The 26,702-nt window shown below is 42.0% G+C and overlaps 2 protein-coding genes across 4 annotated transcripts; both read left to right on the top strand.

Moving 5' to 3' along the window:
• Positions 1–2,043: 2,043 nt before the first annotated feature.
• Positions 2,044–10,975, top strand: paxbp1 (PAX3 and PAX7 binding protein 1). Its single transcript, XM_054625956.1, has 18 exons — positions 2,044–2,516; positions 2,636–2,758; positions 3,356–3,568; positions 3,769–3,993; positions 4,102–4,202; positions 4,337–4,560; positions 4,848–5,037; positions 6,149–6,272; positions 6,947–7,049; positions 7,351–7,466; positions 7,567–7,766; positions 7,877–8,024; positions 8,152–8,273; positions 8,388–8,464; positions 8,562–8,628; positions 8,733–8,879; positions 9,733–9,887; positions 10,153–10,975. The coding sequence occupies exons 1-18, from the start codon at positions 2,195–2,197 to the stop codon at positions 10,271–10,273; spliced, it is 2,778 nt and encodes a 925-aa protein (XP_054481931.1). The 5' UTR covers positions 2,044–2,194; the 3' UTR covers positions 10,274–10,975.
• A 496-nt stretch (positions 10,976–11,471) lies between these two features.
• On the top strand, positions 11,472–26,420 carry slc7a1a (solute carrier family 7 member 1a). 3 transcript variants are annotated; one of them, XM_054625293.1, is made up of 13 exons: positions 11,472–11,628; positions 17,980–18,258; positions 18,357–18,539; positions 18,688–18,846; positions 19,093–19,270; positions 19,467–19,600; positions 20,187–20,409; positions 21,083–21,222; positions 22,933–23,035; positions 23,470–23,675; positions 23,778–23,929; positions 24,078–24,186; positions 24,275–26,420. In XM_054625293.1, the coding sequence occupies exons 2-13, from the start codon at positions 18,072–18,074 to the stop codon at positions 24,445–24,447; spliced, it is 1,947 nt and encodes a 648-aa protein (XP_054481268.1). In that variant the 5' UTR covers positions 11,472–11,628; positions 17,980–18,071; the 3' UTR covers positions 24,448–26,420. The 3 variants fall into 3 exon arrangements, with proteins under 3 accessions (XP_054481268.1, XP_054481270.1, XP_054481269.1); XM_054625295.1 differs by lacking the exon at positions 21,083–21,222 and adding an exon at positions 21,841–21,977; XM_054625294.1 differs by lacking the exon at positions 11,472–11,628 and adding an exon at positions 15,307–15,432.
• The last annotated feature ends 282 nt before the right edge of the window (positions 26,421–26,702 follow it).

Genomic DNA, 26,702 nt, shown 5'->3' on the forward strand with positions numbered 1-26,702 from the left:
AGTATGTTCTTTATACAAAACTTAATCAAATTTAGTACTCCAAAGAACAGGCCCCCTAATATGAAATTCAGAGGACTTATTATACTTCAGACAATGCACATCCATATGCACATTAGTGGTGCATCCATGAGCACATACAGTACATTCCTTGACTTTCCATCATCACTACTTGTTTGTTTCAAGCATACGCTGGCCTTTACTGCATTTACAAATAGGTTTCTGAAGTAAAAACATCTTCTAGAAAATGTTAACCACTATAGCTTTGTCAGTAGCAATTCATTGGTACGAGAATACCACTTCTTACTACAACACAATAGGATGAGAATATGTGTTCTGCTCTAATGATGACTGTGTGAATGTGTTATGGAGAAAAAGAGGGGGATCTGGGACTTCAAAACTGAAATGCTACCATTAATGGGAAGAAATTTATCTCCAATTATCGTTTAATGGCAAAGGATCATCTTGATGTTAATTAATCACAACATATCACTCCAGCTTCATCTGCGGTGACACTTTAATTTCAGCAGTTATTATCAGTACCACGGCGCACACTACACTGTGTAAAATAATGGCTCTGTAATGACCCTCACTAACTGCAGCTCATGTCTGGCATTTATTAAAGGAGCTGAATGCTGTCATAGTTCAGAATGCATATTATCTGTTTCTATCAGGAGAGACATATGCTCCTCTCAACTCTATCCTTGTCTGTAATGTGTTTAACATGCCGCCATACATAGCAATCAGGTGCAATTTCAAAGACATGCATTTGAATCATCTCCTCCAGACCATTTTTCAAAAAGCTGTCGTCAAGTAAGGGAAAGAAATAGCCCAGAGATAATGATGGGTGAATGAAAGTGAGATAAAATGAAAGGAGACCATTTTTGAAGACAAGGAATTTGTGAGAAATGGGATGTGGAAAGGTCATACGGTTGAAAGTCTTTCAACAGTTTCTTCTAGTTTCTGTCTGTCTGTATATCTTCTTAAACATAAAGTGAACAGACTTCAAGCTATTGACAAGCATAGATAGCCCATGTATACATATACATGTGCCTAATGCGGTTGCAAAATGGGTTTCATTCATTTAAGTCATGTCAATTCGTCTCTGTTCTACAAACAGATGAATGTGAAAAACTAAAAGGTCTCGTGCTAGTTAACACCATATTTTAGACTTAGATATCCATAAAAGAGTCTTAACCTATGACAGATGTCAAGAGTCAGTTGATAATGTCTCTTTTATTGCAAAGTTTGCAATTCCTCGAGATCACCATCCTGGCAATTTGATATAAAACCTTTCATGGCAGGCTTCCCTGAAGAACATTGACATACACTGAGATTTCATTACTGGAAACTGTCAGAAAGTCAAAGTCAAACCCACATGTCATTACAGCAGCGTCATCAATAATTTCCTTGACTTTGAGTATAATAGTCTCAAGGGTTCCTAAGAATATGGTGTGCTTTCACAGGGGCAAATGGTCTGTGCTATGCATGTTATACGATGTCACAATGATTGGAATTGCTTCAACAAAAATGTAGGACTCAGCAATTTCAGTAGTCAGGCTTACATGTTGTAAAAAAAAAAAGAAGTTTTTTCACGCAGACTGGATATTTATAATTCCTTTACTATAAACTCAAATTAAGCATGAGTTGAGCACATAATGAAAGCTTGACATATTGTAAGCTATAGAGTTAATCACACTGTCCCTTGTTCACATGAGGGTCAGGTAGTTTGTTTTGCCTCTCTTGTTTCATTCAAATGGACAAATGAAACAATGGACCTATAATAATAACCATAAGCAAACAGAAAAGATGATTGTTATATTTGTAACCATGTACTTTGGAAAACACAGCATAAACAGACATATTTGCACACTTTGCCATCTAATGTGCCTCAATTCACGTTCATAATCTTACATTTTGCATTAATCTTATTCATTAATTCATGTAACCCACTGCTGTGCACGTCTCTGATCCGCGCCTGTACCAGTGTTGAACACGTGGGGGCAGTATTGTCCCCACGATGCACGTGGTCAGCTTCAAATTCGGCCGACGAAGAAGAAGCTCACTATCTGACAGAAAATGGCTGACTTGCAGTGTGGTGATAGTTTCCTTCTGCTCGAAGCACAGTTTTAAGGCGCCCCACGTTAGACCATGCGCTGTTGCATTTAACTGAATATTAAAAAAAAAAAACACAAAAATGTTTAAAAAGGCAAAGCGAGCTAACTTTCGACGCCGGAATGAGTCCGACGAGGAGGAGCAGGAGGAGGGTCGGCAGCCCGCAGTGGCGCCGACGTCGTTTGGGCCTGTGGTGGAGGAAATCCCGTTCATGGAGACTTCATCTCACAGCGTTGCCGTAGCAGCCAGCGGCGCGGATAACTACCATAGCAACGGGTTCCAGGCCAGCGTGTACAATGTGAGAGCTGTCAAGAAAGAGAAGAAAGGCAAAGACGCGGCTGTCGTTGCGGCTACGGTGGCCGGACCAACCAAAGCCAGTCTGCTGAGTTTCGACGATGATGAAGGTAAGCTAGCATGGTCAACCAATGCTAAGTTAGCTAGCCGGTGAGCGTCTGTGCAAGATCTCGTGTTGGTTTAAACCTTTGGATGATGTGCATGTTTAACTTGTCTTGTTTGTAAACAGATGAATCCGAGGTGTTCCGGGTGAAAAAATCAAACTACAGCAAGAAGATTGTCAAACAGCTGAAGAAAGAATACAAGGAGGACTTGGAGAAGTCTGGAAGCAAACATGAATTCAAATCTGGTGGTGTGTATATATGTATGTATGTGTGTATGTGTGTGTGTGTGTGTGTGTGTGTGTGTGTGTGTGTGTGTGTGTGTGTGTGTGTGTGTGTGTGTGTCTGTGTCCATGCTGTGCATCGTCTGGTATCCCTGCTGTCACATTAGTAATATTAACAATGCTTTAATATACATAGCTGAATTTGCAGCCACTACGTTTGGTCCTAAATATGAGACATCATGTAACTAGATTCAGGCATATCTTTAGTGTTGTGCTGCAAAGGACTTGAACTGTGACAATGAATTATATTCTAGCAAATACTCAGGACCTTGAGAGTAAAATGTCACATGTTGTACCTGAAGATGTGGTTAGATCTCTTAGGGGAAGGGGATCTACATTTTACTTTGGAATTTAATTGTACTTGTTTGCATCCAACCATATTGTATAACCATCTAAGGGGAAGATGGGTTATCAGAATGATCAGCCAGACTTTTTATTTTTTTCCCTCCCAGATTAAATCTAATAACTAAGATCTATTTTCTGAAGTTGAAGGGATTTGTTTTTAGTTTGTTAGATCTGGTATCCTCATCGCTCGTTTTTTTTCTCTGCATCTGGTTTTCCTAGATGCACCAGCTCAGCCTTTGGTTTCCATCAAGGAGGAAGTTACCAGCAGAGCGGGTAGTGAACAGGGGGAGGAAGAAATGGAGGTGGACAGTGTGGATGAGCAGGAGGAAGAGGCGAAGAGTCAAGGTGGCCCGGCGCAAGGTCAGGTCTCCAAGAGCATCCACCCGGGAGCATCGTTCAACACGCTTTCCTCCCTCGGCAGCCTCAGACCAGGTAGCGTAAACACACACTTAAATTTAAACAATCAGCACTGGCACAACCAGTCTAACGCTCATATTAGCACTTTTATATTTGGTTATTTCAAATTCATTCTATTGAATATGTACCCTCTTTGAATTATTGGTCCTCTTATCTGTTGTTGAAAACCCCATGAATGTGCTTTCACATCAAGACCTGTTTCTCTCTTACGACAGGGGAGATCCCCGATGCGGCATTCATCCATGCTGCCAGAAAGCGCAGGCAACTAGCTAGAGAGCTGGGGGGTGAAGCCCCGCTCGTAGAGACGGAGACTCCCAAGAAACGCATGGTACGGGAAGAAGACCAAGATGCCAGTGACGATGAAGACGAGGAAGAGAAGAGGATCCGCTTCAGCGGAGTCAAGAACAAAACCCAGAGACAAAAGATCGCTGAGGAAATAGGTAACCAAAGAAAATGGTGCAGAGTGGCCGTTCAATGATCATATATACATATATATTTTATTTTAATCAGCTGTCTCTAAAACATGAACATCCCCTTTACATGTACAGGTATTGAGGGTAGTGATGACGAGGCACTGGATACAGGTCAAGATGAGGAGGTGAGCCGTTGGGAGCAGGAGCAGATTAGGAAAGGAATCAGCATACCCCAGGTAAGCTGTACTAACCCTCTGGACTGCTGTGACATACTGATGCTTCTCTCGGTTTTATATCATTGCATAACGATTGCCTTCTCCTAGTTGTCCTATTAAAAGCTTTATATGTTTTCCTTGTTTCTAATGACCAGGTCCAAAGCAGCCAGCTAGAGGACAACACAGTCTACTACCAGAACAGCTACGAGAGCCAACCCTATGGCTCTGGTTACAGCATGCAATTCACCTACAGCACTGTGGCCCCGCAGACTGCCAAGCCAACCGGCCGAGCAGACAATGGCTCTGTTCACTATGTGACGCCTATTAGCGATCTCACGCCGGTATCCATTGATCTGGTAAAGAAACGCCTGCAGGATAGGTAGGTCCAGTGGAACACCGCGGCGACATCTAATATAAGTCTTCAGCCAAGCTATCCACAGAGCTAAGGGCCAGAGAGGGAGTGATGAGGTCTGGAGGGGGGTTACATTTGTCACTTCTCATTCAGACTACAAATGAGTGCATTATTTTAGCTCCTTGTGTCTTGTTAATCAGATTTCATGATGTCTCTGTGTTTATTTGATGGGTGCACTTTAAAGTATCTTTCTGCCTTCTCAGTCTATTCTAAGTCATCATTACGTTCTTTCCCTGTGTGTCGTGTCTCTGTAGGCTCAACCAAATGCGCGCAGGCCACGACGCAAACGCCAGGCGCTACAAACAGATCGAAGAAGACCTAGCTGCCTCCGAGAGCGCCATCCAGCAGCTGGAGGGCTCGTCCAATGACAATGCAGATCAATATAAATTCTTGCAAGAGATGCGAGGGTATGTTGGAGACTTGCTTGAGTGTTTCAGTGAAAAGGTAAGGGAGAATTTATCTGCCGTCTGATTAGCTGTTTTCTGTTTTGTGTCTGTGTGAACTCTTAACCACTTGATGTGGATTTTAAAAGAGATAGAATCCAATAAGACATTTTTAATGTGAAAGATTGATATTAAAACAAAAATAAGATGCTTTATTGACGCTGGATAACAGAGCTGAAAAGTTAGTGTGCCTGCAATTGAGTCACTTGGAGCACACTCAAAAGTCCCAGTTGCTTCACAACTGCTCTCCTATTAGTCAGAAACATAACTTTCAAAGGCATAGTGGCATACTTTTGCAAGTGATGTTTTGCAAAATAATTTTTTGTATACAAAAAATGCTCTTACTTCGTAATGAATCTTATTGTTTAATGTTTTCAGCTACTTGAAAAAACATTTATAATAGGTATTGTATACAAAGTTATCTTAAGATGAGATGTATGAATACCCAGTATACTGGCGTTACTACATACACAATTTCCGATTTTAACAATTTCTTAAAACATAATGAAATGATGTCTCTGACCCAAGCTACAGCTAGCTACTTACTGAATGCATGTCTAAATAGAATAATTCATGCTTGATCCTGCAGCAGCAGCAGAGCAGCAACTGCATGGAACAAAGTGAGAAACAGGCGTGCCAGCTGCCAACATGTGTTTTCTCATACACACTAATGTCTGTTTCAACCCTATTAGGTGATGGAAACAGCACACTTTACCAACCATTATCAGTATGACTTAGTACGGAGTGATTACAGTGTAAACATCAATACTGGAACTGTATATCGTCAATGTTGGGTAAAAAACATCAGCTCTACAATTTTGTGGTTTTATTGCATTAACTTCACAAGGCATTCAATTATGCCGTTAACTCGGATTATCATTATTTTCGGCCTAAATCGTTGGCTGAACAAATTTAAATTTAAAGCTTTTCTTTGAAGAAATATGTCATTTTAGAGATTAAGTTTTCACTCAACACCAGCGATATTTTGGTTCCAGTATTATACTGTCCATCATGCTCCTCTGGTCCCCCCCCCCCCCAGCAAGAACACCCTGTGACTCGGAGCCCCGCTTTTTGTTTGGGTCAGAGGTCACAGAAGGCATCATATCTTTCAGGTGCCTGCTGTCCTGGAGCTGGAGGCTGCCATGCACCAGTTACTAAGGCAACGGGCCTCACGACTTGTCCAGAGAAGACAGGATGATATTAAAGATGAATCGTCGGAGTTTGCAAGCCTTTCAAGTCAGTCCATCTTGAAGGTTTTTATGATTTATTTGAACGGCCTCGTTAGTTCTCTGTGTGCGTGAGCGTATGTGTGTGTGTGTGCGTGAGCGTATGTGTGTGTGTGTGTGCTCTCACATTCTCGTTACCCACAACCCCCATTTATGTTTCCCTCATGAGTGTGGTTCAGGTTAATTGAGGTGTGATTCGAGTGAGTGAGCATGTTCGTACATGAGAACTGTTTTATTGGAGGAGTTGTTTTGGCTACTCTTTATTGGCCGAGTCTCTCAGTCAGCTGGGTGGTTGTAGCTAAACTCAAGCAATGACCCACTTGACTCACAAGTAAAGATTAAAAAGTGATCTGTTAGTGACTTGTCATCTGTCACTTTCACTGTAACATGTTGGAAGTTGCAGGCAGGTAAGTGACTAGAAAAATGAATGATACCAAAATTATTTGTAACAAATATGATGTCTTGTTGCTTGTGTTACCTTTGACAAATTAGGAGGTTTAGGTCAGTATTTTAACTTGTTTCATACGTTTTCAGAACAATCCTTTTTCCTGTCATTTAATTCATGTTTTTAAGCATTATTCTAAATTTGTTGTGTGGGATGTTAAGGGCCCAGAATAAGAATAAGGGTTATGGGTTGTCTCAGCTTTTTATTGCTGGTTCTAACATGACTCCTGTCTCTTGCAGGTAAAGCTGTCATGGCTCCCAATCTGGACTCATTCGGCCGTGACCGCGCAGCATACCAAGAGAACAGTCGTCAGAGGAGGATAGCAGAAAGAGAAGCACGACGGTATGGAGCTACATCTATCTCAAAGACGTGTTTCCAGGATTAATAGGCTAAATTCTTAAGTTACTAGGCTACTGATACTGTGGTCTTTTGTCCCAGTATGCAAAAAAAAGTACTTATAAGCTTAGCTTTCTGTATTCACAAAAATCCAGCCTTAATTGTAGCTTGGTTTGTAAAGCATAGGTGTGCCATGCAAGTAGTTATAGTTTTGAGGAAGTAATTTAAGTGCCAAGCTCATAACATTTTACCATAAATTCTGTCCGTGCTTTTAATTATCTGCCTTTGTGCCTGTGGTTGGGTGCAGAACTCGCCGGCGACAAGCTAGAGAGCAGAATGGAAAGAGGGCCGAGCATAAAGAAGGCTTATCGTCTGATGATGAGGAGACCTCAACTGACATCACCAGCTTCAACATGGAGAGAGGTACCTCATTAAAGTCGCTGCAGAAATGCCAGCACACAGACATAGCACTCATCAGACATTCCGTAGTTCACGCCTAACCGAAGCCTTTTGTCCCATCCAGATCGTATCATCAGGGAATGTAAGAAAGTGTTTGAGGACGTGGTGGAGGACTTTCACTCTCTGGACTGCATCAAATCCCATTTCGAGGTGTGGAGGAGAGAATACGCCGACTGCTACAGAGACGCTTACATAGGCCTCTGTCTGCCCAAGCTCTTTAACCCTTTAGTCCGTCTGCAGCTGATTACATGGAACCCTCTTGAGGTAAGGCATGTGTATGCTTTTGGTGTAGCATTTTTCTTTTATGGAAATGGAAGAGGTAAACTCTCAAATCCACTTGTCCTTTTTCCCCCTTTTTTTTTTTTTCTGCCCAGGCTCAGTGTGCAAATTTCGAGTACATGCTCTGGTTTGAGTCGCTGTTGTTCTACGGCTTCGAGGAGCACAGCGTGTTGCAGAGAGGAGATGGGGATATCAGCTTGCTGCCTGCTATTGTGGAGAAGGTCATCCTCTCCAAACTGACAGGTAGAGTAACCCACACAGTTGCAATCTTGCATACTAAGATGTTCAAGTACAAAATCTGTCATGTGTATTTATGGTTTGTGCGTTTTGTGTATGTGTGTGTGTGTGTGTGTGTGTGTGTGTTTCTCAGTGTTGGCAGAGCAAGTGTGGGACCCGCTGTCAAACAGTCAGACAGCCGGGCTGGTGGGCTTCATTCACAGACTAATGAAAGGTTACCCCACTGTGCTGCACGGGGACAACAGATACACACAGGTACCGGTCACTCTCTTAGTACCTACATAAACATAATGCACTTCATCTGTAAAACAATAGGCTTTGGCATATGTTGTAAAATGATGGTCATCCCCTATTTTTTTCTCTCATCAGGAGCTTTTGAAAACGATTGTCTTCAGGACCAGGCGGACTCTGGATGAAGATGTTTTTCTTCCACTTTACCCCAAAAAGTATGTTACACAATAGAGGAAGTCCAGTTTGTGTTTCTTCAATCTGTATGATGAAACTTGATAACTGATTAAAAGTGTGTTTTTTGCTTTTGTTCAGCGTGTTGGAGAACAAGAACAGCGGCCCCTACTTATTCTACCAGCGGCAGTTCTGGTCCTGTGTTAAGGTGTGTGCAAATGTGGAGTAAACAGTGTTATTTTTACTTCTGTGGTAGCTAAAAAAAAACTTAGTTGGATGTTGACATTATATGCTGTTGTGTTTCTGTCTTAGCTGCTGGACAACATCCTGCAGTGGGAAGGAATCTTATCCAGTTCCTGTCTGAAGGATCTGGCACTGGACAGCACTCTGAATAGATACATCCTCTCTGCACTGCAGACCACAGACACTGGAGCGGACAATGTCCCAAAGTGTCAGAAGGTAGGAGACCCACCGGCTGCTTTGTAGTTTCATGCTTCATGTTTAAATAGACACAGCAGAGCTGATGTCGTCAGAATGCTTGTTTAGATTAATTAAGTTGTACTAAAAAGGTTTACAATTACCGACTATGAGAACAACATAAATTGTGGTTAGTGATATCACTCATTTGACAAAGACCAGCATCAGTCAGCAGGTACAGAGGAAACATGATTATGGTCTGTTGCAGTTTTTTTTGTACTAAAACTTAAAACTATGATTTTGAGCAATAATTCAAGTTCTTTTCTTATTCCCTTAACTTTGTCTCTGGTCTGGAGAGGGGATATGAAAGATTGTTTGATTAATTACAATATGGAAATGTGTGCACAAATTCAGAGAGGGACATTTTATTGCATAAAGCAGCCCACACTGGTAGGAAGAGACTTGTCCACATTCACTTGCTCCATTCATTGCACTTTGATGGTGTCTTTTCTATTATGTTCACAGATAAGAGAAAAAAACAAAAACCCTGTCACTTTATGCAAGCCTGTACTTCATTCACAAACATTATTGTAGGTTTCAAAATGTTTCCAGAGACATCCTACAGTATTTAATAATACATAATGTGACTATAAAGCCGCCTTGGCAGTGGAAACTGGTATTCTATAATACAAGCCTCTCCACCCAGGTCGTTGTGACTGGCTGCACTCCCCTCTCCTGTGCCTTTCTACAGCTAGCAGCCTTAGCTTGACAAACGCACCTGTTGTTTAGGAGCAGGTGGCTCAGTTGGTCAACCGTGGCAGTTTGTGAGTCACCAAACAGGGTGACACAGAGCTTGTGTTAAAAGCCTCCTTGTCCGTTCTTGTATCTTTTTCAGGTGGTGGAGTGTCTGCCGGTGCAGTGGTTCTCTGGACTGAAGGGCCAGCACACGTTGCCTCAGTTGGAGCCGTTCTGTCGCTACCTCACCCACCTGGCCAACTCACTGTACCGCAGCAGCTTGAGCGGGTCCGATGTAGATCGACGCACTGCCAAGTAAGAAGTTCTGCTAGACTCTATACGTACTGGACAGATAATTTGTCTCAATTGGGGAATTTGAATTCATTTATAGCTCCATCTGTTGGAATAATATGGAAGGTGCTTTAGGAAGGATACAATGGAAGATTGCACTGCCAGGGTTGTTTTGTTAAATCACAAAATAACAATTTACTAACTAGTGTTCTTAGACAAATCCTTTGATCATAGCCTTGTTATGAGTTTTGTCCATGCTGCATCATTAATAACCCTTTTCTGCCAACAGGGACCAAGTCAAAGAGGTCGTGAAGATGTTGGGCCACATGAATGCCCTGAACCACATCATCGCAGTGGCAGCAGAGCACGGCATTAAAGACATCAAGCCTCTTTTGGAAGCCAAGTCGTAGAGGAGGACATGGCAGCAGCGACTTCTCATGCATCTTTTGTCGTGTTCAGCACATTGAGGCCATGAGATCACTGAAGTTGGATTCCTGGAGAGAAAAAAAAAAACTGTGCGTTAATGGATTTGAAACTAAACTTGACAGTTGCTACCTTGAGAAGAGAAGGTAAAAAAAAAAAACCTCGGTGTAAATATTGTGAATAATGTATAGAAAGGCGTGCTCATTAGCTCAACACAAGACTGATGCTGAAATGAGGCCTTGTATCGTCGGCTCAAAAAACACCATTCAGTTGTACCTCATGCTGGCAATATTTTAAATGCATAATTTATTCAGAGTAAACAATTGTTGATTTGGATAACTGACATGTTTGGGAAATTTCTGTTCTCTAAAATGACACCATAGTTATCCTGACTATCTGTAAGTAAAAAAACAAAAACCTGCTTGTCCAACTTTTATTTCTCTCACATACTCTACTTTTATTTGCCAAAAGAACTTTCTAGTTGGCCATAAAGTAGAAATGCACCCTGTCAAAGACTGAAAACCACCTGGTCCACCAGCACTCTGTTAGACAGTCTATGGTTCTTGTTCTTTGACCACCACTACGGACCTCCCTGATGATCCTACCACAGCTGAGAGCTTTGTATTCAATTTTGTAAAACAATTTTGTGCTAGTATTTTATTTGCCTGTGAATAAAATATTAATTTGAATGATCACTGTCTTGTTTCAATTCAAGTGGAAATTGTGGCTCATTGGATGGTGTTCTTACATTTATTTATTTTTTTACACATTCTGACCATAAAAGTCCCTCAATTTAGGAATACTTGTTTTATAGACTCATCTATAAGCTGAAAGTGAATAAATAATAATAATAATAATTTCTGGACACTCAGTTTAGTTTTGACAAAGGAATAAGCTTCAATGGAGCAACTGTGACTTTGTATTCTTTGTGAAACTTTGATTGCCTGTCTCATGATCCAAACCCTTAATCATGCTGTTACTGTGAAATCATGCTCATGAATGAGTCGTTGCTTTTAGCCAGTGTCCACTGGTCTCTAATGCAGTTTGAGAGACTTAATGCCTATTGCACAACTGTAATGGTAATGAGCGGGCGGGGCTGCTTGTCCCCCCCCGTATCCCCCTCCTCCACCTCAACGCGCTTATACAGAGAAACCTGAAACCTACCAAAAAAAAAAAAAAAAAAAAAAAGAAATCCTCCCTACCACCTGTAAAGACAGACATTTAATTTTTGCCGGCATCAGTGTGTTGACGCACTTCTGCTCGCTGCAATTCCCAGTATTGTGACCTCCAGGAAACCCCCAGCCTGTGCCACTGCTCCATGCTCTCCCGCAGGATCGACCAGGTAAAGAAACTCCTCTTCCAACGCTATAGCCGTGTTCAAATGGTTGAGCAGAGAGTGCGTGATCGCGGACTTTCTAGACCCATGCTGGATGCTTTTCATCTGGAGCAACAGGGGGGGAAACGCATTACCGTGCGTAAAGTTACCCACGCTGTTCACCGCATGCTCCTTTCCCAGAGACCCCATTTTAACTGCTGCAGAAGAAGTGCCTCTGTTTCCTGCAGCAATGCCCGAGAATGGGGTAACTTACAACCGAGTTGCACAATGCACTCTTCATGCAACTTGCAGCTCGTTGCAAAAAACAAAGTGAAGTTTTGGGTTGATTCCTACATGTAGAGGGGCTTCTATAAGTGAATTGTCTGTAACCATGGTGTTGTAATATGAGATAGGTCATCCCAGGGGTGTGCTAAGGCTGGCTTTGACTGTGTGAGGAGCTGTGGTGTTAAGAGGGCTGCTGATGCATGGCAGGAAGGTGGTGACTGTGGGATTTTGGAATAAGGATGCAACCGTCCTGGGCTTAAAAACTGGTCTGAAATCAGGAGTGAGAGGTTTACCCCCCCTTTTTTTTGTTTGTTTGGGAGATGGTGGTGAATGTAGTACCTGGCATGGAGAGCAAGCTGCAAACTACAAGTGGTGGAAAATGTAGTGCCATAAAGGAAAAAATGATTACGCTCTGGATTAAATCCATGCATCCTTCCATTTAAGTTAAAAATGTGGAAAAATCTCCTTCAGTGTTAAATTATTGATGTACTGTCAGACCTGAGACAGTACAGTTTGTTACCTTGCTACTTTTGAAAAAATAAAAAAAATGGAAAGGTAAAATCTGTACTGTAGTTAAGGAGAGCACACAATCAACAAGACAAGTGTAAATGATCACAGTGTTATAAAGCCTACGCAGTGTTCCAGTTTGACAGAAGTATGACTCAACCTGCCTCAGCCTAATGGATTCTCACCAGTTTGGCATTTGAAAAAGCAGCTGGAAACACTTTAAAAGTGACAGTCCATCAACGGTGTTCAGCAAAAGCACTATCGGAAGAAAGCGTGACAAAAAAAAAGACACAAATAACTGTTAAATGAACCACTGACTGTATATTTATAGCCTCATTTAGATATATTCTAAGAGTGACTTGGTAACAAGAGTTGACCTTTTGGATCTTGATGGCAAGACCAGTTCCAGTCGGTCTAACTTTAGCTGGTCTGAAAGGGGTCACTACCGAGCAAGTTGCTGACTGCAGGTCTGTATGTAGCCAATACAAATGCACTGAGGGCCGGGTGTAGGTGTGGAAGCTTTCCAGGTTCACTGAGATTCTGAAGATGATGGGGCTTAATATATCCTCTCTGCTGCATCTCCAGGATACTCGTTTGGTTTCCTGTGTAATCAGTAATACCAGCATGACCTGTATTTTCTCTGAACAGTGTTTGGCTTTTTGTTTACACTTACAGTTAAGATGAAACAAGTTGCAGTTGATGGGTTTTTGTCAATGACTTGCCAACGCTGTGTGCAAAATGTAAGCAGCTGTCGCTGCGGTAAATAGATTGCAGTGTGTACAAAACATGGATGAGGGGTTTATGATGTTGGATAATAGTAATACACACTCACACACAATGTGTAGTCATGCTTGCGGAAGTGATTAGCTGCTGGAATAGAAACAGATTGAGATTCTAAAAGTGAACTTTGAATTCAGTGGGCAGCGACGCCCCGTACCAGCTTTTTAATTGACCAAAAAAAAAATGGTTTTCTTATGAAATATCCCAATACACAATAACTTAATACAAATGTTAACACATATGGTATGTTAGAATACACACTTATATTTCTGTTTGTAGTGCAATTTTACTGAAACAGAAATATAAATATTCTCTCAGAAGAATCAGATATGGAAGAAAAATTGTTTCTTAACCTTTTATTTTAACTGTGAGTACTATATTTAATGTACTAAAGGCTAAAACTTGGAAAGCTGGATTTCTTAAATATTCTGATTGGCTCAATTTTTTCGGAATATTCCAGACGTTTTGGATCTTCCACAATTGCAGACATTTAGTCCGGCCAAATTATCAGCAAATAATCAGCAAAGAGACTCCGGTGTTAAAGCAGAGGTATCAATACATTTCTCTATCTTTCATATGTTTCTAGCTCCCTATGTTGTTTGCTCAAAAAGTAAAGAGTTTTTGGTGTTTTAGCATCAGCTATCTTTTTAGTAAAACTGAATCGCGATAAAGGGTCAATCTTTTGTTTCCTTAAATATGTGATGACTGTAATCTGTGTCGGGAATAGGATGAGAGTTGGATTGTTTTGTGTTCAGAGATGTGGAGTGCACTTTGTCATTTGTCCCTTCTCACAAGTTCGTAGTTTCGCTAGAAGTGTGACAATAAATCATTCTTTCTTTTTGGTCAAAACTTGTCTGCTTAAGACTTTGTCTGTTCCTGACTGACCGAGTGATTGGCACACATTGTTAAAATCTACACACACAACAAGGTCAAGGTGACCCATTGGGACACACGGTCAGTGAAACGGCAACAAATCACTTTATTTACAGGTGCCACTGCAGACCAAAAGATAAAACCTTTTAATAGGACTACACCAGGCATGGCATCAGGATGCATTGGATGGGAACATATGGGACACGTCAACAAGCGGCAATCACACTCTTCTGTTGCATGCCGTCCTCTCTCCTCTGTGAACCCACTTTCAGAAAGCAATTCCACACAGTAAGCGGGATGCCTATAGTGAGCTTGTGCATTTGAAGCTGAACTGAATAACCCCCAAACTGTGAAACAATCCACAAACACAGTGGACTACATACATATACAAAATATGCATTATACTTTTCTAACATAATACTGGAAAATTGAATGAGAGGACTTACAGAGGGACTAATGCTATTTATTCCAAATCCAGTTATTTTTTTATAGGTAGTATTAAAGAGTACTCCTAGCCTTCCTAAATGTCAAGCATTGTCATATGTGTGCTTTACTTTCATAGGTTGTAAAGGATCACACCCCCCTTCCTGTTCATCCACTCCCTCCGACTGACTGGCTCTGCCTCTGCTTTCTGCACAACTCTTCCGCTGTACTCTCTCTGCCAAAACACTTTTAAACTGACAGTGGGGCCGGGTGTGTGTGTGTGTGTGTGTGGTGTGTGTGTGTGTGTGTGTGTGTGTGTGTGTGTGTGTGTGTGTGTGTGTGTGTGTGTGTGTGTGTGTGTGTGTGTACACTGAGTTAAGAAGGGGCGGTGCTGTCTATTGCCTGAAGTCTGCGAGGCTATTTTATCTTTAAATCCCACACATTATTCCTGAGGTGTTACTGTGTAAATAATAATGTAATTTAATGAATTCAAACAAAGCATGCATGTATGAATGTATGTTCTGAGATGAGACAAGAGCTTGTCTGGATGAAGCCACTTACATTAAATTACATTTCTGTTACAAAAATAACTGCAGCTTTTGTAGATAAACTGTGTTCCCGTGATTGTTCTATACAGCTCCAACTCCGTTATTAGATAATATCTTACAGGCATCAAGAGTTATTACTGTAACAAGACATGCATTCAGGTTTTCATGGTCAGCCAGACTACTGCTACATTTTGACCGTGCTTGTGTGTACATGCGTGCGTGCGTGTACTGCTTCGAATAGCTGAGCCATGTGATTCCTCCAGGTTTCTATTTCAGAGCGGCTGCCGTCAAACGCTCTGCAGTCTTCACAGCAGCTTTAAGAATAGTTAACAAATGTGCCGTTTAATCCCTCTATCTGTCACCGTTTTTTACAAGCTTTCTGCTCAGACTGCTCCGTATCTGTAGGTGTTTTGAAGTAAGTACCCCATATATTCTCTCATTCAGCCTTTCTGGAATAGGTTATTATTGGCATTTTGACATTGATCGGCAGCATTGACATTGTCTGTGTGTTTCATTGTGCCTCCTGTTTCAAACACATTAGGTTGTTTGGAATAGCCGGATTTCCTTCTGTTTGAGGTGTCATTATTTGGTCTGATGAATTGCAAACCCAGGTCAGTGAGGGGTCATGTGGTTCATATAGGCTATTTTTCTTCTGCTATGTGCAAGCCTGTGTGTGTGTGTGTGTGTGTGTGTATGTTCCTATAAGCGCTTCAAGATCACCCCTGGGTATTTGAATAGTATTTTCATTCAAGCTTTTGTTAAAGACCTTCCCAAGTTTTACAAAACAAGTCGTCGTAATAATCAGCTAGAATAAGGCAGAATAATAATAACCCGTAAGCATGGGCTCAGCAGTCTTACTGCTGCTGGTTTGGACCAGTTTTTTCTTGGATTATTTGTGCAGCAGCGGTTACACGGTTCATTTTTTTTGTCAACAGATGAATTAAACAGACATTTCTCTAGATGTACTCGTAATTTGCTGTGTGTATGCATTTCATGGGGCAACTGTGGCTCCATGGAAGAACAGTGGAAGTGGCTATGACTGAATATGTTAAAGGTCCTATCTGTTAAGTGAGAAAGTGCAACACAAACATCATTATGGTCCCTTTCAGTTTGCATTTAACCATACATCCATCAACCTCTTGCAGTGGTTGAGCTATAATGTCAGCACAATAAACCATGTACTGTAGGTAACAAAACACAACAAAAAAAACCAGCTTTGATGTATAATCTTGTATGAGATGTGTATGATTCTAAATGAATATGTTGATTATTTTCTACATACACAAATATCACACTTTTAGATGTCTGAAGCAGCAAATTTTGAAATTTTCCTAAAAAACTAAACAAATTTATAAAATCTTCTATCAATCTAATATTCAATTAAATCAATCACTTCTAATTAAAAGGCGCATTATTATGTTGAAGGCCCCTAATGGTGTGCCGTATCACGATGGTATTCAATAAGAGAGCCTGCATCTGTGTAATTATTTCCACCCCATTTCTAAAGAACATCCAGCGAGCCTCACTGCCAACAAGCAGCATGATTTATTAACAATGGCACGGTGCAGACAATAGGGACCTCTGTGACACAAAACAGCAGCTGCAGGTGGAAGAGGCTGAATCTACATGTCTTCTGACTTTTCTAATAATTTCCGCTTTATTATGGGGGGAAATTTGGTGCAACAAGAAACAATTGTTTCAGTTGCAGTGACAGTGCCTTGGGTTCAGCGTTAAGACAGCAAAGTGTTTCTTAATTTATAAGCTTGGAGCACTGTAGGAAAACAATAGTTGCGTAGGTGTTGTGCATTAGCTGTGTTTTAAATAATACAGTAAACATGGCCCATTGCACATTAAAGCTTTTTATACCAAGTATAGCCATTGGTGTTTTGTAAAAGTGCAATTTCTCCCCCCTCATGCGGTCAAATAGCCTGCTATATGAACCTGAATGTTTTCTGAAAAAAAAAAAAGGGAAAAAAAGGCCACAAGGTTGTCACCTTAGCTTACCCTTGTGTGGAAGTTTCCATGAAGTGTGACACGACTGTTGTACTGTCCACATGACCTTTTCTGGGTTAATGTCCTCATGTGGAGAGGGGCCATTATTTCGAAATTGTGCGCGGTGTTATACTGCTGCATGTCTGGTCTCTCTTCTATAGGACATGCCACTGGACTTCTGCCAGACCGCCACAACCTAACCTACATAGCTGCAGGACATTGTTTATACCCCTTCCCCGCCGTCTTTCCTCTCTCCATTTCCCTCTCTGGGTCAATATCAAGTATTACCCCTCAGTCTGTGAGCTCAGCTCTGGGGAATGCGCATGACATGTTGGACAGACCACTGACCCCACAGAATCTTCTCAGCAACCACTAAGGAAAGAGGTCTTACAGCTGCTTTTTGCCTCCAGAGGGTAGAGGTAGTTTTCAAACGTCTGTTCAATAGGGGATTGTCCTTGTTTGTACTGTTGCAGAGGTAAATAGTAACGGCCATTGGGGGTTTAGTTTCTTCTGCTATGTGTAGGAGGAATGCAATTGTAATGAGTCTCCACGGCATGTTTCATGAAAATGTTTTCTGTGTCATGAAGAGCTATGATTGTCTTCGTCTCGAACAGTCTGTTCCAGGGTTTTGTCTCCTCTCCTGTGAGTTGTGTTATGTAACACATGTCAGCAACGTGTCCAGCAATAAGATGGATTATCCCTATAGGCTTCGGGGTTTTTTTGGCTAGCAGTCTCACATTGTGGATTTGGGTTGCGTTATGTAACACCCCAGGAAACGGTGTTCTACTTGCAAACAAGTTTCTGAAGTTTGTCAAACCCCTAAACCCAGTGGGTAACACATCACCACTGTGAGACCATGTGTTTATGAAAAGACTGAAAAAGAAAAAAAGTTTCGAGCTTATTTTATGGCACTCGAGTCAACCAAATGTGTCAGGTGATGACTTCCTCCTCATCTTTTCTCTCCTGTTAGGTTGTGTGTGTGTGAGTGACCTCTCCCCCTCCCCCTGTGACCTCTGAACCCCAGTCAACCGTCTCCCCCTCCCTGAGGTCAGACTGTGATCCATGGCGCTGAAGAAGCTTCTGGGTTTCGGGAAGCAGTTGCTGAGGGTCAAGGTGGTGGACTGTAACACAGAAGACTCCCGTCTGTCCCGATGCCTCAACACGTTCGACCTTGTGGCCCTGGGCGTGGGAAGCACGCTGGGCGCTGGCGTCTACGTGCTGGCCGGCGCCGTTGCACGAGAGAATTCAGGTAAGTTGACATCCCAGCAAGCGATTAAAAGATGTCTTGTGAGACACATCTTTAAGCCTCTAATCATATGATATCCATTGTCGTCGTCCCCCCCATAGGTCCTGCTATTGTGCTGTCTTTCCTGATAGCAGCCTTAGCCTCGGTGCTGGCAGGTCTGTGCTATGCTGAGTTTGGAGCCCGTGTTCCCAAGACAGGCTCAGCTTACCTCTACTCCTATGTGACCGTAGGGGAACTCTGGGCCTTCATCACTGGATGGAACCTCATCCTCTCCTATATCATTGGTAAACAACGCGCAAATACCAATTCACCACTATGTTGCCTCCTTTTTTGTTGTTTGTACTCCCATGCAAATAGACAAACAGAATGTGAGGTTACAACAAAAGCACAGACACCACAAATTCTATCTCAACTGGTCTTTCTTCATCTCAGGTACCTCCAGCGTGGCCCGAGCATGGAGCGCCACCTTTGACGAGTTGGTAGGGAAGCGCATAGAGCAGTTCTGCAGGGAGTACATGTCCATGAATGCACCGGGTATATTGGCAAAGTACCCTGACATGTTTGCTGTTCTCATCATATTCACCCTCACAGGTAGGAAAATGTCTTTCTTTCTGTCTCTCTCTCTCTCTCGTGTCACAAAGAGCATACTTTATATTGACAGTGTGCAATGTCTTTCCATTAAACTTTTATAGTTGACATTGCTGCACTGGCAGATATTCACTGCAGATAATTTTGTAATCAGTTGCATTTTTTTGTGCCCCTTCAGTCCAGTCTTCTCCTCCTCCGCACATGTTTTAATTTTCTTTTATTTCTGTCCATGTCTTCTCCATTTCTAAGGTCTGCTGGCATTTGGGGTCAAAGAGTCTGCGATGGTGAACAAGGTTTTTACGTGTATCAACGTCCTGGTCTTGCTGTTCATGGTGGTCTCTGGCCTGGTCAAAGGTACTCTGAAGAACTGGCAGCTGGACCCTGATGAGATTCTACATGCCAATTATTCGAGTAACTCCAGCCTCAAGTAAGAATCAAAGATGTTCTGTGAAACACCCCATGTTACATTTGATAATCAATTTTTTCAGAGTGATGAGTCTCAGTGACTCTTAATAATCCAAATACCTCAGGACTTGTTTTTATTTTTATTTTAATGAACTGATCTTTTTCAAATACAGGTCATTTTTTTGTTGATTTGAATTGTTATTTTCTTCCCTGTTCAGTCTGACAGACATCCTGCCGACCAGAGAGAGTTTAGGAGTAGGCGGTTTCATGCCGTTTGGTTTCACAGGCGTCCTGTCAGGAGCTGCTACCTGCTTCTATGCCTTTGTCGGATTTGACTGCATTGCCACCACAGGTCAGTGCCGCAAAACTCTGCTAGCCCTGTTTTCCTGTTGCTCCACCTCTCTTATACCTTCTATTGCCTCATGAGTATGTGTCAGTTTTTTTTTTTTTTGGGGGGGGTTATAACTGAATCTGAAATTGGGACCATTTCCACCCTAAGCTTGTTTCAGCATCCAGGAGTGTTGCATAAGAGGGACAGGGCAGAGTGAAAAGAGACAGTTTAGTGAGTTCGCCCCAATTTGGCTCTTGGTGGAATGCAAAGCAGTGAGTGTTCGCCTGAGGAGCTCTGTTGCATAATCACCTGCAGCTGAATGGTTGGGTGTTTCCATCTTGTGGGTGCACTGGGAAAATAAGCTGCTTTTTCAGTTCGTTGCAAAACTGTGCAAACATGTTTCTGAAATACATCCGTTTGCCCAGTTTTACACTTTTTTTCGCCGATTCGAGAATATCATAATTATATTTGTAGCACTGCACCATGTGATGGAGTAGCTGATAATGCAGATTTGTGTCTTGAAATTCCAATGGGCAGGACTTTTATCCTCTTAAAAATGTTATGTAAAAGTCTGTTAATACGTGTCTGTTCCTCGTCTGCGCCCTAGGTGAAGAGGTGAAGAACCCCCAGAGAGCCATCCCCATCGGCATCGTATCCTCGCTGCTCATCTGCTTTGTGGCGTACTTTGGGGTTTCTGCCGCCCTCACCCTCATGATGCCGTACTACCTGCTGGACAGCAACAGCCCTTTGCCTGTAGCTTTTAAATACGTGGGCTGGGGAGGAGCCAAATATGCTGTAGCTGTAGGCTCTCTTTGTGCTCTGTCGACTAGGTAAGCAGTTACACACACACACACACACACACACACACACACACACACACACACACACACACACACACACACCCCCCCTGCATTAGTCTGCCGTTAGCTTTAAATGCATGCTCATAGTCTCTAGTTCTCTCACGCAAATACACATATAGACATTCCTGTCTGTGAGATGTATATTTAACTTCAGAAGGCATTTGATCCCTTGACTAAAAATAAGAGCACTGCTAAGAATTTATTGAACCATCAGTGGATGTATGTTATTATGTAACTCATGTAACAGAAGGCCACCACATGCTAGCTTTTTTTTTTTTTTTTTTTATAATAATTTTTTTTAAGGTTTTATAATGGTTGTGTAATTCTACATACATGCTTTTATTTTGAATGCCTGTTGCTATGATAGAGAATTGTCACATGTGCTTATGGATTCCATACACTCTTAATTTAAAAATGTTTAAGGTCGTGAACAGGTGTGTGCTTTGATATTTAACATGTTCCTGCATGCCACTGTTATTCTAACTGGATATGTTTTGCACAATATACAGTATACTATGTTATGTCAATGTACTGTATGATGTTGCTTGTATCTGTGAGCTGTTGTCTCTGTTCATGTATGTTTCACGGCATTCTCGTGGGTATAAGTGTGGATACTATATATCCTGGTCTTCCCCCCTGGTAGCCTGCTGGGTGCTATGTTCCCTATGCCCCGCGTGATCTGGGCTATGGCCGACGATGGGCTGCTTTTCAAGTTCATGGCCGAGATCAGCCCCCGCACCAAAACCCCGCTAACCGCAACCCTCACCTCTGGCGTAGGGGCAGGTGAGACACTAACACGCATGTTTTTAAAACAGCATCCATTTTCAATGAGGTTTCTTTTCGCGCTGCTGGGCTGAACTGCGTGGGGTTGGAAATGCTCTGGCTTGCAGGTTGCAGATTCTATTTTAACTGTGTTATTTGAAGAAACGTGCCAGAAATCAGCACTCCTGCATGAAAAAGGGCACCACTAACTGGTCATGTAGTTGGTTGAGGCAGTCCAGGTTACACTTTGTCATTCTTCTAACACGGGTCATTTGCTGGGATGATTTTTAAGGGACTTAATGTTTTGCTGAAGTAACCAAAGCTTCTTTACAACAAAGGGTAAAAAAAAGCATGTGGAGCACCATATTTGTTATTTACGGGAGAGAAATTTTGCATGCTGGCGCCAAAATATATTTGGTTCAACGTCACGCCCCTGCTTCTCTACAGTGCAGCCAAGCTATCCCGTTGCACGTGCCCACCCGAAATCCGCAACTCATGTCGTGCCAACCAAATGTGTCTCCTATTTCCTCCCCTTTCTTCCCCACTGATCTCTCTCCATTCTTCTTCTCCTCTTCTTCCTCTACCCTGCACCTACAACTGTCGTCCCAATCTGATGTTTTCCTCCCCACGCCTCCCCAGTCTGTTGGGCTCCATGTTCCCCCTACCCCGCATCATCTTTGCCATGGCTCGGGATGGCCTGCTCTTCTCCTTCCTGTCCCGTGTCAGCGAGAGGAAATCCCCCATAACGTCCACTATGGCTGCCGGGGTTATGTCTGGTAAGATGGACAGGGTTTGTTAATAGGGACGGATAAGAAAAACACAGTATTTTGGAAGAGGGACGGAGAATGAAAGGGAATAAAAGGGAGGAAGGTATGAGGTGATGTGAAAGTAGAATTAAACAAAATCAAGAGCAAACTAAATGGGAGTACAACGTGCATGATCTGCTTCGACCTCTCTGTAGGCAGTGGTTGGTGGATGCTATTTATGGGCACAAAAACAGAGAAGGAGTGGCTGTGACCATTTAAACATGTTTTTTTCAAAATGTTTTGCAACTGTCATTCTACATGGACAGGGTTGTGTTGTAGCAAAGGAAGTTACCACATTATTTTCAATGTGCTTACTCTGTGCTGCGTTCACTGACTTCCTTCACTACGCTGTTACGTTACACAAAACGTCTACAGCCACGGCAGCAGCAGCTCTGAGAGGCTGAACTACACACAGCAGTGCTGTGTAGCTAAGCGCTAACGTCAGCATGCTAACATTTTGCAGATGTAATGTTTACCTTGTGAACCATAGCTTGTTAGCTAGGCCTCGACATTCAAAGCTCAGACATGTTTATGGAAAATCCTTGGACCATCGTGAATACACATTACGGTCCTCTCTATTCTTTTCTTTTTATAGTAACAAAGGTCCTTAGGATCCAATTCAATTCAATTCAGTTTATTTTGTATAGCCCAGAATCACAAATTACAAATTTGCCTCAGAGGGCTTTACAATCTGTGCACATGCGACATCCTCTGTCCTTCCCTCACATCGGCACAGGAAAAACTCCCCTAAAAAACCCCTTTAACAGGGAGAAAAAAGGAAGAAACCTATGGGAGAACAACAGAGGAGGGATCCTTCTCCCAGGATGGACAGAATGCAATAGATGTCATGTGTACAGAATAAGTGATCCAGATAATCTTCTAATTTTTTCCACTCTCTCTCCTTTCATTTTCTTGCTCATTGTAGCTATCATGGCCTTTCTGTTTGACCTGAAGGACCTGGTGGACCTGATGTCAATAGGGACGCTGCTGGCCTACACATTAGTGGCTGCCTGTGTCCTGGTGCTCAGGTCAGTGGGGGGGGGACATAAGTACGTGGAGTTTAACCAGGAACAGCGGTTCAGAGAAGCAGAATAATTTCCATGTTGGAGTCTGTCCTGCTTGAAGATCAAACACTTAACACTTCCATTACCACCTTCCTGCCGCCACATATGCTTATATCTCTTTTTAGCAACCAGTGAAACTCAGCCCTTCACTCTTGTTTAAAGCAATTTCATACTTCCAGACAAAATTTGACTTTAACTGCTGTTACTAAAAATGTGGCTGCAGATGACGTAACAGTAAAATTGACATTCCTTATAAACAAGTTCATGGTGTGCAACATCTGCTCCTTATCACTGCATTAACAATGGGACTAGCATCTATTTTCAGTGATGTGAATACAGAATAAATTGGCAATGATAAAACAGCTAAGTGTGTGTGTGTGTGTGTGTCTGTGTGTTAGGTACCAGCCCGAGCAGCCCAGCATGATGTATGAGATGGCCAGTACTCAGGATGAGGTGGAGCTGAGCGACGGCATCAGCGTTCCCAGTATGGGCATCCTGCCTGGTGTGGAGGAGAGATTCAGCTTCAAGACCCTCCTGTTCCCAGATAACACCGAGCCGTCCACACTGTCAGGCTTCGCTGTCAACATCTGTACCTCTGTCATGGGTACGCCATTATAGATTCAATGGATTAATAAAAAAAAAATATATTGCCACTGAGTTCTGGGTGGTGAATTAAATGAAACTAAAAACATATGTTCTTTTGCAGGAACGTTGATCCTGGTGTTCAGTATACTGGCAGTGCATGGAGGCGCTGCGGTGTGGAACATCGTAGCCCTCAGTGCCATCTTCATGGCGTGTCTCCTCATCACCTTTATCATCTGGAGACAGCCTGAGAGCAAGACAAAGCTGTCCTTCAAGGTTTGATTTCAGAAACTCATTCTTTAGAATAGTTCGGATAACAAACTGTAGTTTGAGTCGTTTTTTCAACACTACCTGTGATCCTTACACTTTGCCATATCTTAACGCAAGCTGCCATGTTTCCTTACTATAATCCTTTACTCTTTAGGTTCCGATGCTACCCTTCCTTCCAGTGATCAGCATGTTTGTCAATGTCTACCTGATGATGCAGCTGGACAGAGGCACTTGGATACGGTTTTCTATCTGGATGGCTATAGGTAGGTAGTCTCCCTTTCAAAACATCATAGTTGTCTTTCAAGGGGGACTTGATAGTTGAAGAATTTGTATCCATCCCTTCCTTTTCAGGTTTTGTGATCTACTTCGGCTACGGCATTCATCACAGCGCTGAGGCCGCTCTGGCCCGCTCGTCTCCAGACACGGAGATGAACAAGTGCAGACACAATTCAGATGCGTCGCCGGAGAAGGAGGCCTTCCTGCACAACGGCATGGATGACAAGGAAGACGATGATGATTTGTAGGATGCATTAGAACGTGCTGCGTACATTTCGACCTCCCCTGATGCCAGTTTGTCTGTGTAAGAGTATTTTTGACGACTCACTTGCAGTGCTCCCTTTTGGGGAAAGTAATGATAAATAACTTTGACCCTGAATTTCACGAAACTGTGACTTTCCCTCTTGACTGCTGGGTAGAAAACAGAAAGCTGGTGGTAGTACTCAAAAGCAGAGCTTCTTGAGCAATAATTGACATGTCCTATTGTTTCAGTATTTTGTTAAAAGCTAGTTACCCCTTTTGTTTGGCGTTGAGCTCCACATGCTTTGCTGTATGAGAGGGGAGGGCTCATGGTAGAGACCCAAAACATCTGAGTTTTAAAGGGAGGTTGAGTTGAACTCTAGGTTACAATACTGGCTGTAGGACTGTGTGCACATGTGGTAACATCTTTTGTCTACGTGCCAGAAACAGAAATACTCAATGTGTCTTTCTTTCTGTTAAAACAAAACTACTGTACATGTCTAATTCTGAAGAATTAGATGACAATCAGTTTTGAACACAGATTGGTACAAATGGCTACATACTATCAAACCTGCCAACTCTTTTGTAAGTGTAGGTGAAAAGCTGCTTTAACAGTCCTCCCTGACAAGTGAGAACTTGCACAATGTGCTGCAAAACATGATGCAAATACCCCTGTTCCCTAGCAGAAAAGGGTGGTCGGGCCAGTGGCTGCACAAACTGCAGGGATCTGAAGCCTACAGTGTCCATGAGTTCGATACCATCTGAGGTCCCAGGCTTTTACTTGTAAGTGTGGTATATTACTGTGGTTATTCAGTATGGACCTGGCTGCAAAATATGCTGAAACTGCTGTATGAAGAAACATATTGTGTTGGACAGTTCCTTACTGTGAGTTACAGATCTAGTCCTTACAGAAGAATTTTAAACTCAAGCAATCTGACTAGTTTACCTGATATCTGGTTTTAAATCCTCTCCACAATAATAATGACAGTTGTTAAAATACACATATTTTTGGATATTTAATACCCTTTGTAAATGAATTCAATCTGGGTGCTTCATGATGAGCATCAGGTGGACATGGACAGTTACTGACCATCAGTTAATGTCGTGTAACATTAGATGGTAGGGAATTTTCACAGTGCTGGCTGCTGTGTGTTTTTGCATCTGTAGCTTGTAACATTTAGATTCTCTTCAAAAAAAAATTAAACAGGCTGACTTTTTATTTCTTGTTGTGTTACAATTGGAAGAATGTTTTTGTTCGCAATTTCTTGTCACCTTTTCTCATGTTTATGAATGTCTTTATATTACCTGCCTCGTCAAACACGTCGTTACCAGTGCGCCTTTCAGATTATGAATCTGATTCGATTTCATATTTACAATTAACTGAGAGCCTGATCAGGTAGAAGTTTGCCACACTTTTACATTTGCTACATCAGTTTTTATTTGTCATTAAAATATCTAATGCTTTTAGATGTTTTCTCTTTTCATAAACATAAAAGAGTACTCCACTGGTTTAGGTTTGCTCATAGCATCTTCTTCCTTGTCAAAGCCTAGCATACTGCACCCACAGTGCAACTTGACCGCCGACAGTTCAATCAGTTTGTTATGCTATAAACGAATGAAGCTTGGGTCCGCTAGAATCAAGCAGAGATTAGGAGAGGGCTACAGAGGTCTGGTAAGCTCACTTCTTTCTAACTCCAAACCCTTCATGGGACCTTCATTTTAAAACTTATAGTTTTCAGACTTAACTGACAAGATGACTCAAGTGAAGTCCCCTGAGGCAATATATATAAGACTTTAAACGTACCTTGTCAAGTAAAATTGCTGGAGTTCCCCTTTAACGAAAATTCTTAGTTTAAATGCAGACCAATGCATTAACACATATCATGTTCCCATAAGTTTTTAACCTTTAAGTGCATTCTCTGTGGTTATGGGAGTTATAAACATGTATAATCAACATTGTGTATAAAATATATTGTTTATATTTCTTGCAGTAAATTATTTGTAAATTTGAGAAGGGCTTATATTATGTTCTGCCCTTTTTGTGTCCGACTTTGTGTTCCTTATATTGTGTTTACATGATCAGTGCAACTGAAACTTTTTCCTCAGGGTTGGCAAAATCACTGCCTTCACCTTCTTTTGTCATGATAGTTGGGGTCATAGTGGGCCTCAGTAGAAGTGTACTAATGTGATATTGCTTCTTCAAGTATCACTTTTGACTTAATAATTGGTAATTTGTGTACTCTACATTATGATATACATTGTT

Source organism: Anoplopoma fimbria, chromosome 24, assembly GCF_027596085.1.
Source record: "Anoplopoma fimbria isolate UVic2021 breed Golden Eagle Sablefish chromosome 24, Afim_UVic_2022, whole genome shotgun sequence".
NCBI lineage: Eukaryota > Metazoa > Chordata > Actinopteri > Perciformes > Anoplopomatidae > Anoplopoma > Anoplopoma fimbria.

What these genes read in the sequence shown, in the direction of transcription:
- slc7a1a (XM_054625293.1), top strand. Translation starts at nt 18,072, where the DNA reads ATGGCGCTGAAGAAGCTTCTGGGTTTCGGGAAGCAGTTGCTGAGGGTC. An exon ending in TGACTGCATTGCCACCACAG is followed by an intron (nt 19,601 to 20,186) that starts GTCAGTGCCGCA and finishes TCTGCGCCCTAG; the next exon opens with GTGAAGAGGTGAAGAACCCC. An exon ending in TTCTATCTGGATGGCTATAG is followed by an intron (nt 24,187 to 24,274) that starts GTAGGTAGTCTC and finishes CTTCCTTTTCAG; the next exon opens with GTTTTGTGATCTACTTCGGC.
- paxbp1 (XM_054625956.1), top strand. Translation starts at nt 2,195, where the DNA reads ATGTTTAAAAAGGCAAAGCGAGCTAACTTTCGACGCCGGAATGAGTCC. An exon ending in ACATGAATTCAAATCTGGTG is followed by an intron (nt 2,759 to 3,355) that starts GTGTGTATATAT and finishes TGGTTTTCCTAG; the next exon opens with ATGCACCAGCTCAGCCTTTG. An exon ending in AAAGATCGCTGAGGAAATAG is followed by an intron (nt 3,994 to 4,101) that starts GTAACCAAAGAA and finishes TTACATGTACAG; the next exon opens with GTATTGAGGGTAGTGATGAC.